This window comes from Schistocerca gregaria, chromosome 3 (assembly GCF_023897955.1).
Source record: "Schistocerca gregaria isolate iqSchGreg1 chromosome 3, iqSchGreg1.2, whole genome shotgun sequence".
In the NCBI taxonomy this organism is placed as follows: domain Eukaryota; kingdom Metazoa; phylum Arthropoda; class Insecta; order Orthoptera; family Acrididae; genus Schistocerca; species Schistocerca gregaria.
The window spans coordinates 168203825-168221677 of NC_064922.1; the positions used below are offsets into that span (position 1 = coordinate 168203825).

Here is a 17853-nt window from a genome sequence, read left to right on the forward strand (position 1 = left end):
AACAATCCCCATTCTGTCTATAGTTTCATCATACAGCAACAGGAAGTTACTGTAGGCAATAAAGCCAACTTTAGATCTACAACTACACTTTCTAAACCGCTGTGTAGTGCATGGCAGAGAGTACTTCCCAGTACCATTTGTTAGGGCTTCTTCATGTTCCATTTGTGTACGGAGTGCAGGAAGAATGGTTATTCAAATACCTCTATGCATGATCTAATTGATGTAATTTTTACTTAACAGTTCCTACAGGAGCAATACATAGAGGATTCTGATATTCTCCTAGATTCCTTATTTAAATGTGCTTCTAGAAACCTTGTAAGTACACTCTATCTTCAAGCATCTGCCAGCTGAAGTTTTTCAGTACCTCAGTAATGCTCTCCCAAGGCTCAAGCAAACCTATGGTCATTTGTGCTGCTGTCTTTGTGTACGTTTGGTTGGTATATGAACTAATTCTACAGGTGTTTCATACATTGGCTGAATTGAAGGCATCCCTGAGTTGTCAAAACCGTTTTGTTCCGAATAATGTTATCTCAGCTAAGTCAAGTCCTTCCTTACTTTCCATGTTGGCTAGTCTGTTAGCTGTAACTAATAAGTAAAACAAGTACTCTTGACTTAACCTCTGTGGTTGGCACCAGCATATGATGTGGGTGTGGTGTACTGACAATTGGCTTTGCATACTGCAGGTGAGAAGGGAGGAGGGGTTGGAGATGGAGTTGCAGCTATTAGTAAAGCTGAACACCACAGCTGTGATGCTGTGGCAGTAATGTAGGCCACAGATACATCGGTGGTGACAGTGGCATCAACATATCAGAACCCCTCGGTTCCCAATATTTCAAAATACACAACAATTGAAGTAGATAGTATTAAACTTTGATACTAGGGTAAAAAACACTCAAAATAGTCTTTATGAACTTCACAATTCGCCTTCTGTAAAGTAACTTTGCATTGTTAGCTTCTTCTGCAATGTTATGCCCACCTAGTTTGATTTGACTGATTTTTCACTACACATAGTTTACTGTTGAGGGCAACTGCAGCTGAAGTAATCCATGTTTCTGAAACAAACCACATTCAGCTGTAAAATTCATATACAGCTGAGAGCGGTTTATTTCTGAAACATGGACATTTCATTAACATTCCCAGCTGATAAACCTTGTGTATGCAGGTTGTGCCATCTAATTTACGTTCGATGATTGTGCCTTCTTACTTCCACCTCACTCAACAAGAGCCAGCTGACCACTTCTATGAACAACTAGAAAAGTTGTCAAAACCAATTACCTACAATCGTCTGTCAACTTGCTGATATGTCAGCTACTGTGCTGAAATGTAGCGAAATCTTGTTCCAGGAACTTGTAAAGGAAATGCACTTGAATTAGCATTAGGGTGATGACATATCTTCATTTGAAGAAGCAAGTTCTTTTTTTTAAATTGATATCTGTATGTTGAATCCAGATTCTCCACGCTGAGACAAGCCATTTTTCCCAGCAGCACTTTACACATGTTGTAATTGAAAGACTATGGAAGTTCTTCAGTTCCAGACGATTAATTAAGAACTCTCCGCAGCTAAGTTCCGTATACGTTTGCTCACCACAAAGTGGGTGGTTCTAGTAAAATTCCACTTGCCGCACAGTACTTTATACAGACAGCACACAGTAAAAATGAAGAGTTCCTCAGATCTGAGATGCAGATAACTGAAAATCACTTTATGGTTTTATAACTAAAATGAAGAGCCAAAGAAACTGGTACACTTGCCTAATATGGTGTAGGGTCCCCGTGAGCATGCAGAAGTGCTGCAACACGATGTGGTATGGATTCGACTAATGTCTGAAGTAGTGCTGGAGGGAACTGACACCATGAATCCTGGAGGGCTGTCCATAAATCTTTAAGAGTACGAGAGAGTGGAGATTCTTCTGAACGGAATGTTGCAAGGCATCTCAGATACGCTCAATTATATTAATGTCTGGGGAGTTTGGTAGCCAGTGGGAGTGTTTAATATCAGAAGAGTGTTCCTGGAGCTACTCTGTAGCAATTCTGGATGTGTGGGGTGTCGCATTGTCCTGCTGGAAATGCCCAAGTCTGTCAGAATGCACAATCGCAATGAATGGATGCAGATGATCAGACAGGATGATTATGTGCGTGTCACCTGCAGAGTTGTATCTAGACATATCAAGGGTCCCATATGATTAGAGAGCCTCTGATAGCTTGAAGAATGCGCTGCTGGCATGCAGGTTCTATTGATTCATGAGGTTGTCTTCATATGTGTACACATCCATCCACTCAGTACAATTTGAAACGAGACTTGCCAATCAGTCAACATGTTTCCAGTCATCAACAGTCCATTGTCAGTGTTGATGGGCCCAGTGTAGGCATAAAGCTTTGTGTTATGCAGTGATTAAGAGTATAGAAGTGTGCCTTTGGCTCTGAAAGCCAATATCGATAATGTTTTGTTGAATGGTTCACACACTGACACTTGTTGATGGCCCAGCATTGAAATCTGCACCAATTTGTGGAAGGTTTGCACTTCTGTATCATTGAACAATTCTCTTCAGGCATCGTTGGCCCCATTCTTGTGAGACCTTTTTCCGGCCACAGCAATGTTGGAGATTTGATATTTTACCGTATTCCTGATATTCATGGTACAATCGTGAAATGGTTGTACAGAAAAATCCCCACTTTATCACTACCTCGAATATGCTGTGTCCCATTGCTCATGTGCCAACTATAACACCATGTTCAAACTCACTTAAATCTTGATAACCTGCAATTGTAGCAGCAGTAACAGACCTATCAACCATGCTGGACACTTTTTGTCTTATAGAGTTGTTACCAACTGCAGTGCTGTATTCTGCTTGTTTACATATCTCTGTATTTGAATACACCTATACCAGTTTCTTTGGCATATTATACATGAAATGTAAGTTTACCAAATTCTTCTGAAATGATAAATAAGTTCTTTCTGTGACAAGAGACCTCATTATTGCAGTCATCTGAGGCATGTAACATCATTCACATGCTGTCTGTTGTGAACATAGAGATGGCTGTCAAGAGACTGATTTGCTGTGAATGTTTGCAGAGACTGATCTGTCTCTCTGCAGTGGTTTTATAGATCTGCATTATCTGATCAAAAGTACTGAGACTCCTATTAGTGGAGATTAATACAGGGTGTGTCTACATTTTGCTTTGATTATGGCTTCAATTCTGCAGGGGACACTTTCACTACAGTGTCTGAATATCTGTGGTGAAATGCCACCCTATTCTTCCTCAAGAGCTGAAACAAAAAAGTTAGTGAGGCTGAATGCTGAGAACTGGAGCACATTCAATATTCTGACTCATCCCAAAGATACTCCATTGGGTTGGGATCAGGACCCTGGACAAGCCAGTCCATTTCATTGCCTCACAGATGCTGCTATATGGTGGGGTGGCTCGTCTTGCTGATACAACTAACCATTGTCTCCAGAGTGTTCCTCTATGTATGCAGTACACAATGATATAAAATATGTTCTCCTTCTGCTTTTAGCAGATTCTGATGGAAAACAAACCCATACTGTGTCACCACTTTCTCTGTACCTCACTGCAAGTAATGTTGCCCAGGCATTAGCCAAACCCAAACCCTTCCATCAAATTACCACAGGGTATAACATGATTCATCACCCCAGATCAATCATTTCCAGCCATAGATTGCCCAGTGGTGTTGCTCTTTCCACCACCTAAGTGTCACTTAGCACTGACTGCAGAAATCTGTTCCTTATGAGGAGCTGTTCGACTTTTGTACCCCCTCCCCCCCCCCCCCTTTTTTTTAAAAACTCCCTACACATGATCATGATAGCTGGACTGCTGGTAGCACTTTTGAACTCACAAGTGATTCATTCCACTGATTTCATATGATGTTTTTACTCTCACCACCCTTTTGAATGTCCCTGTCCATCAATGTGTGAGATCAGGCAGGTCTTGGTTTAGTTGTGATTGTTCCTTTGGGTTTCCATATCACCAACAGTTTACTTGGCAGCTTTAGAAGGGTTGAGATGTCTCTGATGGATTTGTTACTCAGGTGAAAAAGCTAGTGACTACTCAATGTTCAAAGTCACTGAGCTCTCCTGGCTGATGCATCCAAACACTTTTGATCAGACATTGTATTTCGGTGAGGATGGCACAGGGAGCACATCTGTGATGATTGGCACAACTAAGGCAAGTGGGTATGAAATGCTTCTAGCTTATTTTTAAATCACTTACTGTTTTCCTGTTTGGGGTTCTGCTAAACTGATATTCTATTTTTGATGGAAACTTTATAGCTAATAAAAATTAAAAATGGTGCTGATAATGGTCTCCAACAATTTACTATGTTTAAACATCAACCTACCCCAAAATATCATAGTTACAATTGGCAAACTTGATACAACTTCACTAATTTTTTAACTGAAAATGGTGCTGAGACTTCTAGACTCTATACCAATTCTAAAGGCCAGTTAATGTATCATGTTGTTATGTTTTGCACGAGAAAATCACATTTTTCTCAACAATTTTGAAAATAATAAAAATAGTTTTTTTAATAACATTAGGACAATATTTTTGTGTCCACAGATTTCATGTTTGGAACTATTGTTTGCAGTGGACTTAAAATTGATGAAAAGAAGTGGAATAGGCCTAACTCAAAAAATGCTCTATGAAGTTATGTCAAACTTGGAATTATATATGCTCACATACATCGGCACTGAGTGTGCTGTAGATTTACATAATTCATCTACCAGTTATTCTCAGTTATGGGCAGCACCATTGCGTCTAACAGAGGCTGCTGTATACAGTATGGGGAAGTCCATACCCACTGCACTTGAGGCCTGTTAGCGTTTCAATTATGCATAAGAAGCTGTACTTCTTTACAGACAATGGGAAGATATACAGGAAGAACCACAAATAATTTGGTATGTTAAAGATATTGGTTCTCTGTTTTCACTCAGATGATTACTTGCAAGGTTTCATAAAATAGTGACCACTGTGTTTTGTAATATTATCATCCAGCAAGTTAAAGTCGTCAAGTTTTTGTTCCCAAATAGAACTGTATTGTATTTTTCCACCATAATAACAGTGTTAGATCAAGTGAATACAGCAATGTAGGCTAACTGTTTTGAAGGTGTGTCAAGTAGGAGGTTAATCATAAAGTTTTAGTTATAATGTCGAAAAAACTGAGCTTTAACATACAAAAATGAGTAGTAACAATGAATTCTGTTATGTGTAACGAGCTCTGCTGCAACTCATGTTAAATGCAGGACTTTATTTTGTGATTTAATAAAGATATACAGCTAGCAAAAGAGTTTCAAAACTGCTGAGCTTTAATACTGACTCCCAATTAAATTAGAAGACTCATACTAGCTACATTTACAAGTGAATGGCTCAAGTATGATGTTGGATGTGGAAACTGAGAGATGTAGTCAAACCTTCTTGTAATATCAATGACATTTTGGGTTGGAGGGGGGGGAATTAGTCTAATGGACGAAGTTGCTTCTAAGTAAAAATGTCCTCAACTCTTTATTTTTCACAAACGTATAAAATTGTACATTTATGTTGCATTACTTTAAAGTAGAAGCAACTTAATTGAGTTTGGCCCTGGGGAGGCCATCTATTTTACTCGGGGCCAGCAGGACATCAACATTTAGGAAATCAATCCAAGTGTACATGCAGAAACAGAAGTGGTAAACAACATTCTTAAAAGTATCTTTGACTGGTTCTCTGCAAATAGCCTCACCCTAAATTTTAAAGGGAGAAAAAAATATTCGGCTGTTCACATTTAGGGATTCTACACCAATGATATAAAGTACAGAACTATGAAGTACATAATTACAATACCAGAAAGAAAAATGACTTTCATTACTCCACATTAAGGTTGTTTTCAGCAAAGAAAGGTAAGCACAATGTTGCAATAAAGATTTTTATCACTTTCACAGTGATGTAAAATGTCTGACTTACAGCAAAGCATAATTTAAAAACAAACTGAAAAAGTTTTAACTTGACCACTCTTGCACAAAGAAACATCTTTAAAAATTTTCCCCATCTGCTTGCCCCCCAGCCCTTAACAGGTTCAAAGTTAAGATTTGTAATGCTTTTTGTATATAATAATATTGATATTATATTGTGAAGATGTTGATACAGAGAGAATGTTTACCTCCAGTTTTAGTTTCAAAAATATTAGAGTGTCCAGAGTCTAAGAATTTTTGTTTTGTTTAACACCACAATAATGTATTAGCTCAGAACAGTGAGAAAGTTCGAATAGGTAGTGGTAGATGACCATTTTTCTATAAAAACACGTGGGGTAAAACCATAGTTCAATATATTTATTTGAATTGAGCTTCCTATATCAGTAGATTAAATAACATTGCACAAGAAGCTAAGACCTTCCTGTTTTACAGACACAGCCACAGAATGTCATGGTGAAAGCTTTTGTTCATGGTTGGTGCATTTTGCATAAACATATATAAATTTTCCTGATGAGATAAGAAAATCATTCTGCCATAAAGTGGGCGTTTTCAGCTGAGAGCTGTCATCTTAAATGTCATAGCAACTGATAAATGTTGCAGTAACTTTTTGTGTTGGCTGTGTTTAGTTCCAGTTGAGTGCTGAGTGCTGGTCTGTGCTTTCACTCATATGTGGAATACTATGACGCTATCTGAATGTTCTTGCTCTTTGTGAGTCTTCATAAGTAGATTATTAAATTGCACCATTTGTAACTACTTCTAACAGGGACCAGGACATGGTATTTGATGCCAGATGATGGAGGACATGGAATTCATCTTGTGAATATGCTACGTAGAGCCCGACAAAATGATGTACCTAGTATTGAGTCCAATGTTACACTTTATCTCTCTACAAGGTAAGTGATACTTCTTGCAGCCATCAATAAATGTGAACAATCCCATTTTAGCTCATGAGACTAGCAGTAATGCAAAATTTATCTAGGCAAAGTCAGCTATTAATACAGCCCAGAAATCTGTTTTGACAGTTTCTGAAATGGAGTTCATTCATGAACCATGCATTACGATGGGCAAGCTGTCTTTGATTCCTAATTTTGTAAACAGAAGAAATGAAACTGAAATAAATAGTTGGAAATATATGCCAAAAAAATAGAAGGTCATTGTGGGACAGAAAACACCATACAAAATGGAAGAAAGGGTGAGTAAAATGGTATAAAAGTGGAAGATAACATATTGAGAAAATAAAGACAGGTGGATCCAGTGATATAAAACAGAAGAACAATGAAGATGTGATATCATCTCCTACAGACTAGATTTAAAATTTAGCCAGCTTATAAAATGTACCTAGTTTTTACTTTATTGTAAAAGACTGATAGTCATTTGGTCAGCAAACAATGACAGCCAAAGAAAGATTCAGAATATTAGAAAACACAAGCAACACTTTCTGTACCTGATTCAAATCAGACAAATGTAGCAACATAGAGATCTCATAACCTAGTATCATATTACATAATATGTTGGAAAATAGATATCATGTCAAATTAAGAAACCTGCATATGGATTAAAACTCCATGCTGTCCAGAAACTGAAATCCACCACATTGTCTCCTACAGACAACAACCAACTTAACTATCTGAGCAGTCGTCAACAGCCCAACTACAATCCTCAGTCTGCCAGTATCTCCCTTTCCTTCATCAAATCTTTACCACACATCTTGCAAGGCTGACACTCTTGTGAGAACAGGATACAACAAAGCATATCTAAACTTAAAATACATAAAATGCAAATATGATGTACAATTCTAATCATGTATTGACAGGTTGAGCTAGATCAGGCCATTGTGTAACCAAGGATTTTTGTTCTATTGAACCAACCCTGGTACTTAAATGTTAGTCACATTCTTTTTGTGTGTGACTAACTTGAGAGATTCATTATGAGTAATAATTGTAGTAATCAGTCATGTTGCTATAGTATTCAGTTGTTTGATGCAGCTCTCCATGCCATCCTACACAAGTCTCTTCATCTTAGCATTACTACCACAACCTATCTACATTAGAATCTGCTGAATGTATCCAAACTTTGGTCTCCCTGTACAATTTTTACCTCTCACACTTCCCTCGGTTACCAAACTGATGATTCATTGTTGCCTCAGGATACGTCCTGTCAGCTATTACCTTCTTCTAGTGAAGTTATATGAGTAAGAAACTTTTTTAATTTAACCATAGATAATTTGTTCTTCTAACAGCTCAGTATTGTCAATCTAGAAATTCACTTTATATTGGAGAAAGAGACAGTGGGTAACTTAATTTCCTGGATCTACTAGTAATCAAATGGGTGAACAAGATTTGGGGTAATTACATGTCCATGAAAGACACACACAGATTGATACCTCCATAAAGAATCCAACCACCACCTAACACAAAAAAGAAGTGTCATTAAAAGCCTACTGGACAAGGCTAAATATGTATGAAGTGGATTATTTACAATATGAGGTGAATCACTTAAGGTTAGTTTACTCCAGGCAGGAGGTTGGTTGACGAGTCCAGCCAAGAAAAAGAAAGCCAAGAGTGATGTGGAACATCAGCTGCTCACTGGGAACGCTTTACTCCCTTTTATTAAGAAGGTTAAAGGTCATATCGAGAAAGTGTTTGCCAAGTAAGGAGTTGAAACACTGCTAGTCCCTGTCCTCCATCAGCCTGTTCCATTCCATGCACCCACTCCAGCCCTATACATGTCTTCTATCCTGTTAACATATTTGCATAGTCCTTTTTACTTTTCTCCACTTCCCTTGTCCTCATGTTGGAAAGTACATGTGAGACAATGAGTCTTTGTCACCTCTGAAGAAATGGAAAAGGTACTAGCTGCTGCTGGTGCAGACTGCAAGCTATTTGCAATGCAACCACAGTTCATTGTGAATAGTGGAGAGAACTATGAAAACAAGTATATGAATTCATTTTAACAGGGCATGGAGGTCATAGAGCAACAGACTGATGTGTATCCAAACAATATTGATGGTGGACTTCTAAGCAAGATGTAGAACAGTATGTAAAGATATGTATATCATGATTGCAGTGCGCCGAATTAAGTTATTATAGAGGTTGCTGGAGACCATTTGAGATGATTGCATTGGATACATTAACTCCATTCAGGTAGAATGTCTCATTGGAGGGTGCTGCACAAGGTCTATTGCCGTGCCAAGATGCAAAATACATTGGTGTCTGGCCCACATATCACTTGGCTGGTCCAAACTCCAGCCCGAAACTCAGTCGCCAGCAGGGAATCATTATGTGTTAACGATAATAGAACACAGTTCACACTTTGTAGAAATGATAGCTGTTCTCAATAAGTAAGCTGAAACACTGGGCAAGCCATGATTAATACACACATCAAAAAAAGTTTTGCATCACCCTGATTTCCAGAATTCCTGAAGAGAGATGTTAACTGTGGATATTGTATCACAAACACAGTCCCTTTGATTGTTCAGAGACATCACTAAACCTGCCAAAAGATGTAAACAACCATGCAAGAGCAGTGCCTATTAGACGATTAGTTCCAGTCATTCCACCAGGAAGCAGGTGAATCATGCCTAATGCCTAGAGAGTCAATACCATGGTTTGATAGCATCCGCATTGTTAGCTTGTGCATGGAAGGGCTCTCAACAAGGGAAGTGTCCAAGCATCTTGGAGTGAACCAAAGCAATGTTGTTCGGACATGGAGAGGATACAGAGAGACAGGAACTGTTGATGACATGCCTCGCTCAGGCTGCTCAAGGGCTACTATGGCAGTGGATGACCGCTACTTACAGATTATGGCTTGAAGGATCCATGACAGCAACACCACCATGTTTGAATAATACTTTTCGTGCAGCCACAGGATGTCATGTTATGACTCAAACTGTGCACAATAGGCTGCATGATGCACAACTTCACTCCCGACAACACACCATGCAACGCGGTACAGATGGGCCCAACAAAATGCCAATTGGACCACTCAGGATTGGCATCACGTTCTCTTGACCAATGAGTGTTGCATATGCCTTCAACTATACAATCATTGGAGACATGTTTGGAGGCAACCTGTTCAGGCTGAATGCCTTAGACACACTGTCCAGCAAGGTGGAGGTTGCATGCTGTTTTGGGGTAGTGTTACGTGTGGCCGACATATGCCACTGGTGGTCATGGAAGGAGCCATAACGGCTGTACGATACGTGAATGCCATCCTCCAACCTATAGTGCAAACATATTGGCAGCATATTTGTGAGTCATTTGTCTTCATGGATGACAATTTGCACCTCCATCATGCACATCTTGTGAAAGACTTCCTTCAGTATAACGATATCGCTCGACTAGAGTGGCCAGCATGTTCTCCAGATATGAACCATATCAAACATTCCTGTGGTAGATTGAAAAGGGCTGCTTATGGATGATGTGACCCACTCTGAGCGATCTATGCTGATCGCCATTGAGGAGTGGGATAATCTGCACCAACAGTGCCTTGATTAACTTGTGGATAGTATGCCACGACGAAGACAGGCATGCAAGAGGATGTACTACTGGGTATTAGAGGTACCAGTGTGTACAGCAATCTGGACCACCACCTCCGAAGGTCTCTCTGTGTGGTGGTACAACATGCAATGTGAGGTTTTCATGAGCAATAAAAAGGGTGGAAATGATGTTTATGTTGATCTCTATTCCAATTTTCTGTACAGGTTCTGGAAATCTTGGAACTGAGATGATGCAAAACTTTTTTTTAATGTGTGTAATTGATGCATGAGAGACAATTATTACTACAAAGTACTAACTACAAGCAGAACGAATAAAGCAACTTTGTCATTTGTTATGAATTTATAAATCAAGAACATACATTTAACAGCTGCAAGCAAAATGGCAAAATGGAATGTGTTCACAGGAAAATAAGGTAGATGTTGAGTCAGTATGACAACAGTTATCATGGCTTGGACATGCTTACAGTATGAAAGGTAATAACATATCCAAGCCATGCAATTCAAAAGTACATGAAAGTATGTAACTTTGCTGTGATGGTATCACCAATTGAGACTGTGAAATCCAGAGTGACAGAAAATTGTCCATTAGTGTGGAATTTTGTGAAAACCTTAATGACAGCATGGCACCAGGTTCATAAGGCAATCATAATAGCTCTACAGCAGTAGGAGCAAATGGGACTATGGAACACCAGTTTGCCAAATATTAGGTTGGTGCATAAGTTCATAGCATTTTTCCATATGTTTAATAAACACAACTACTACACATATCAGGGACCTTAGCCATCAGTAACATATTCTCCTTAAGTATTTACAATACTCTGCTAGTGCTGGGGCAATTTTTTGATTGTGCAACTGCAGAAATCTAGTGGTTTTGAGGTGAAGAACTCATTGGACCATGTAAACAGTGCATTTTCATCTGGAAAATGAGTTCCTTGAAGGTTGTTCAACAGAGAGTGGAAAAGGTGAAAATCTGGGGGCAAGTCAACTGATGACAAACAGGCAGAGATGCATATATGACAGCCGACAGATTTTTTTGATTTTGGCTTCGAGGATATGATATCTGTATGCTTGATTTTAGAATCTCCCCCACTGCGGGAGATGTCACACAATGGTCTAATGATAACAGTTCACCAGATCTGCCAATTCCTGAGTACCCTGATAAGGATCATTGTGGATTAATGTATTTAAATGATTTTCACCAAACATGGAAAGTCACTTATTTCAAAACTATACTCCTTAAAATGAGAAAACCCTTTCTTGCCATGCTCTGTCCAATGGCATTATCCTCACACATGGCACAAATGTTTCCAGCTGCCTCCACTGCTGTCACCTCTCTATTCAACTAATATAGAAGAACATGTTGGAAGTGTTCTGATATCTCCATTTGTCATTCCTTTTTCTAGTGTCCACAGTTCAACTCAGTATCTCAAAATGACAATATGTAAACTTAAATAGCAGCAGTGAATTACAAATAAAAAAATAGACCATCAATAAATAAACTCATAGCAACTGGAATACCAGCATGCAAAACAAAGGAAATTTCAATAACAGGAACTTTCTCAACTTGGTCACACTTGTGTGGCTTATGTTCACCATTAGTGGACAGCTATATGCCCATTCACTCTCCCAGTGGATTACCTACCAACCTGATGGATCAGCCACAAAGTGTAACCAAAGTGACAGAAGATTCTGGGTTTAACAGTTTCCATATGCTGTTTGCAGGAGTAGTAGAGAAGAAGAAGACAAGGAATAAAGTGTAAATAGTAGTGTGGTAAAAAGTGCACTGTAGGGGCAGGAGGATAACTGTAGACATGGTAGTGCTATATCAATTTAGTAGTTTACAGGTTCAGCCATAGATTGGAATTTGGAGGACCAAATTTTCCCCAGTGGGGTAGAGTGTTTTGACCTAAACATCGGACAGTTCTTTGTAGCCATCCTACTGATATGTGAGTCAGATATGTGCTGCAATAGTTCTGGCACAGCAGCATGTGATGTGGTGTTGTGCCATTAGTGACTGACTGTGTTGCTATATGATGTATCACAATGCCGCATTTCCACAATTTCCTGTATGGCGAGAGCCCACCGTCTGTCACAAAAAGCCAAACCAGAAGGAATGATAATGTGCCCAGTTCAGAAGGTAGTATCATACCCTTTCAGTCACACCAGCTATCGGTCAAATGCACAGCTAATAAATGCACAGCTAAGCTACTTCAGCATCACAGAGCTGTGTAACCAACTAGGATAACCTACTGATCTATAAGCCATCAGCTAGCCATAATGGTTCTGAGCCTTTAACTGGATGCCAAGATGAGGCCTTCTAATTAGTGCCATCACCTGACACTCCATCCACAGGAGATGCACTTGCTGCCTGCTAGCTGTGACTGGCATCTAGGCCACAACTGCCAAAGTACGAGGGTCAGTCAAAAAGTAATGCATCCTATTTTTTTTCTACGTTTAATTGTCAGGAAATTTAAATGCAATTACATAGGTTGAAAACCACAACATTGAGGATCATTTTGTCATTTTTCAATGTAATCTCCGCCCATCTCTACAGTTTTGGTCCATCTTTGAACAAGGGCATGTATCCCAGCACGGTAAAAATCACAGCTCTGCTTCCTAAGCCATTGACGCACGGATGTTTTGACGGCCTCCTCATCTTCAAAATGAATCCCACGATGAGCTTCTTTTCGTGGCCCGAACAGATGGAAGTCTGATGGTGCCAGGTCAGGGCTGTGTGGGGGATGAGGCAAAACTTCCCATCCAATTTTGACAATGTCGTCAGAAGTGTGACGACTGGTGTGTGGTCTTGCATTGTCATGGAAAAGAAGAACATCTGCCATTGATTTTGTTGGGCGAACTCGCTGAAGACGTGCTTTAAGTTTTTTGAGGGTTGTGACGTATTGAACAGAATTTATTGTGCATCCCTGCTCCAAAAAATCAACCAGAATCACACCCTCTGTATCCCAGAAAACTGTTGCCATAACTTTCCCTGCCAACCGCACAGTTTTGAAGTTTTTCTTCCTCGGCGAGCTTGTGTGACGCCACTCCATTGACTGCCTCTTTGATTCGGGTTCAAAAAAATGCACCCATGTTTCGTCCCTGGTCACAATTTTTTTCAGAAACTCATCTCCCTCCAAACGGATGCGCTGCAAGTGTTGAGAGGCTATTGTTTTCCTTGCCTCTTTATTCTGATCGGTTAACATTCTTGGAACCCACCGTGCACAAACTTTTGAGTACCCCAATTGTTTAATAATCGTGATCACACTGCCTTTACTAAGAGAAATAATGCGACACACTTCATCTGCAGTCACCCGACGGTCACCACGAATGATGTCATCAACTTGCTGAATGTTGTGTGGAGTCACTGCACTCACCGGCCTGCCGCTCCGCTTTTCGTCAGTCAACGGTGTTTGCCCTTCAGCTTCCTTACAACAACGAACCCATCGTCTAACAGTGCTGACATCCACTGTCACAACACCATACACCTTCTTCAGTCTTTCATGAATGCGTATGGGCGTTTCACCTTCTGCATTCAAGAATTCAATCACACAACGCTGTCTCAAACGAACATCGATGTCGACCATCTTACAAACTTCTGCTGTGCTGCCACCTGTTGACACAGAAAGTTACTACTGCAGTGGATTGCAGAAGAAGGTTTGAGGAATGGCGCCAAATTCAAATTTTTCACTTAACTTAATTTTTTTAAGTAGAAAAAAAAAGGGAGGCATTACTTTTTGACCGACCCTCGTACTTTATGGAAGGCATCAAGTAATACAGAATGTTCCTGTTTCTGTTGAGTAAGTGTTTTTGACTCCACACTTGATGTGCTGGAAAACCCAAACCACAGGTGCTTGTACACCAGCTCTGCAGCCAGAACCAGCCAATGCATAAGGGAATGTGACAGGGTTATAGGCTATCCTGATGTTCACTATTTACAATGAGAAAGTGGTGAAAGGAACCAAGGATAAATTTGGAGAGGGAATTAAAGTTCAGGGAGAAGAAATAAAAACTTTGTAGTTTGCCAGTGACATTGTAATACTGTCAGAGACAACAAAGGACCTGGAAGAACAGTTGAGTGGAACAGAAGGGGTTATAAGATGAACATGTACAAAAGTAAAACAAGGGTAATGGAATGTGATCAAAGTAAATCAGGTGATGCTGAAGGAATTAGATTAAGAAGTTTGGCACTAAAAGTAGTAGATGTATTTAGGGAGCAAAATAACTCATTAAGGTCAATGAAGAGAGGCTGTAGCATGCAAAGCATGTCTGAAAAGAGGCATTTGTTAACATCGAATATGAATTTAGGCCTTAGGGAGTCATTCTGAAGGAATTTGTCTGGAGTCTAGCACTGTACGGAAAGGAAACATGAGTTTATAAGCAGTTCAGAATAATGGTTTGTGTGATAGAACACATCCTGGGGCATTAAGTAATTGGAAATTTGGTAATAGCAAGATGTGTTCATTTGAGGAGTGGATGATTGTAGAGGAAGTCTGGGGGATGAATTCAGTTGGCAGATTCAGATGACTGTGAGTTTCTGTAATTACTCGTAGATTGAGATGCTTGAACAGGATAGACCAGTGCAGAGAGCTGCATCAAACCCGAATTTGGACTGAAGAATACAAAACAGTTTGACATCCTTTCTCAAAAATAGGATTGACTTGTACCATCACTTGGAGTGCTTTGTTCTTCCTTTCAGCCTATGGCAGACTGCTGGTAGGGGAGTAGCAAGTTCTTTTGCATACTCTATTATGTAGAAACATGTAGGTATCCCAATAGACCCATTTTCTTTTCCTCTGTTGAGCAAATGTAGTTATTTTCAATCTGATGGCCACTCATTGTGATGTATGTCATTTTATTGTTTGTGTGGTGATTGATAAGAGGAAGTGTAGTACAAACTTCCTCAGTAAACAGTTTTGGAACAAAGAATTTAATATTTTGGCCTTCTCTCTGTCATCATCCATTTCAGAGCCATTATGTTCACAGAATGCTGAAAGCTCTTTTTGTTTTCTTGGCAACTTTCTGATATGTCTATTGAACCATTGGTGAGTCAGTCCCATCCCTCACATCACTTTTGCCTTGAAACAAAGTCACCAGACATGTGTAAATGGCAAAAGATAGCATTTTCTCTGTCAGACACCTCAATTTATGAACTAACAACTACATCTCCAGTAGAAAGAAAAGGTTGATGGGCATTGCTGAAGTACATGGCTAAGAGCTTCTGTTTTCAGTTACTGTTGATGAGTCACTCCTACAGTATCTACTAACCAGTGGGCAGTGATGATGAAGTATCATATTGTGACTCATGAAGCTTTCCTGGTGGATGTGTTGTAAATAGTCTTCACGAGTTTGCTGCCGGACCACGTTGTGCAAATTCCTCAATATTTCCTCGGAGCAACTGTCTGACATCTTCAGGTGGTTCAACCTTGCTGGTGGCTAGGTGTCATCAAGGTTGAACCACCTGAAGATCTTGGACAGTTGCTCCGAGGAAATATTGTGGCATTTGCACAAGGTGATACAGCGGCAAACCTGTGTAGACTATTTACAAGTATCATATTCTTAGCAAAATTGAGACATGCCCTGCTGGCGCAGAATGGTGCTATGATGAGAATAATTCTTTGGGATAATTACTGGAAAGTAGACAGAAAGATATGACAAAACCAAAAATATTGTCACAAAGCAACAACAGATGAACACAAATATGCCAAATAATTAACCCAAATTTTTAACAGCTGCTTGGAGAGTGAGTTGCAAATAGTGCTGTGCAAGTTAACATCTTCATAGGACACAGGCATTTGAGTGACAGCACATTTTAATCTGCAAGTATTGTGTAGGGTCAGCTAGGCAGTGGGGGTAAGTGCTGCATAGTATTGCAGAGCATAAATGTATACAGATTTACAACACTGTGGGAAAGGTAGGGCAATTGCTTAAAATCTATTTAACTGACACACAAATATTAATAAACAGTGATGGTGTGAATACTCTCTAATGAAATACAATGTCCATTTACATAGTTTATTAATTTTTAAATGACAGTACAGGTCTACCTATGTCATCCTCATTCATACTGAAGTAAGCTACAAATCAAAGTCTGTTTATACCAGAGAAGCCATAGTTTGTTCATGTTGATTTGATACAAATCTGATTATAAGCATAATAAACCCAACAATAAATTATTCTGAGTGCTGCTGCCCATCATAACAATTGATATTCCATGGATCATGTAAGTTGACATCTGCTCTCGTAAATTTAATTCTGCTTAACATGAAACACTCTCAGATTCATATCTCCTTATAAATATTTATATATCAAATAATATATCCATTGATATAATTGCTTAAATACATACCAGTTTAATTGTGACATGCCCATTTTCCATACTGCTTTCCTCAGATGGTAAATCAGTAACCCAAAACCACTACTGGTTTCACATGCACTATACAGCAAACATTGTCAGTGTGATGTGGCAACGGCACTGTTGTCAGAAGAGACGTGTAGCAACAAAAGTAACTGGAAGGTAAAGTTCACCAACTAGAGCATGCTAAGTAAAAAAAGTTCAAGTGTCAAAACTTTAGCTTATAGTTGTAACAATCCCATAACTCTTGAAGTCCTATGTAGGTGTTATTTTGTTTGATTGTTTGTTTTAGTTGTCAATCCAAAGACTGGTTTCATATCCCTATCCATGTTAGACTATCCTATCTAAGACTGTTAAACTTTGCATCACTATTGTAACTTATATCCATTTGAACCTGCTTGCCGTATGCAAACCTTCATTGCTGTATTAAAACGCTCACTCTATGTTTCTTACGCTCCACAGTTTCCCCTGCCTGTACTTTTTATCACTGATGTTACACCTCCTATACTGGCAATACCCAGAAAAATTTGTTTGGAAAAGGTTAACCTAATACTTAAATTTATATTCAGTGTTAAGATATTTAATTTTATGAAAATCCAGCATAATGCAAGAAAATGGGTCATCAACTTATTTTTATTAAAACTATTATTTGTAATTCTGTTGAAGTTGCAATGATAAATATCCTTTATCTGCAGAGACTAGTTTAGGGCATCACATCTATTGCCTTCCCAGTCTCACAATGTCATCGCCTTTGTCAAATATTGAAAGATAATACAACCAGTACATTTGCAAAGAGTCACAATCAACAATATTACATGACAATTGCAAAATCATGTGCAACATATTATCATTTCTTCTTGCTATGTAGCATCAGGACAACTCATGTTATCATGATTGTTGATTGTGGCTATTTGCAAATGAACCAGTTGTATTACGTTTTAACACTGAACGATGAAGACAATGGTTGGATAATGGACATCGTGTCTGAAAGTACTCACCACAAATAGAGGATATTTCTCATTGCAACTTTGACAGATTTA

At 39.1% G+C, this 17853-nt stretch overlaps 1 protein-coding gene across 4 annotated transcripts in view; it reads left to right on the forward strand.

Moving 5' to 3' along the window:
- Positions 1-17853, forward strand: part of LOC126355780 (phospholipase A1-like) — a 141104-nt gene that overhangs the window by 46228 nt on the left and 77023 nt on the right. For all 4 annotated transcript variants that reach the window (XM_050006187.1, XM_050006186.1, XM_050006188.1 and 1 more), the window contains one exon: positions 6727-6856. In XM_050006187.1, coding sequence (XP_049862144.1) covers positions 6747-6856 — 110 coding nt within the window. In that variant the 5' untranslated portion in view covers positions 6727-6746. The remainder of the gene's footprint in view (positions 1-6726; positions 6857-17853) is intronic.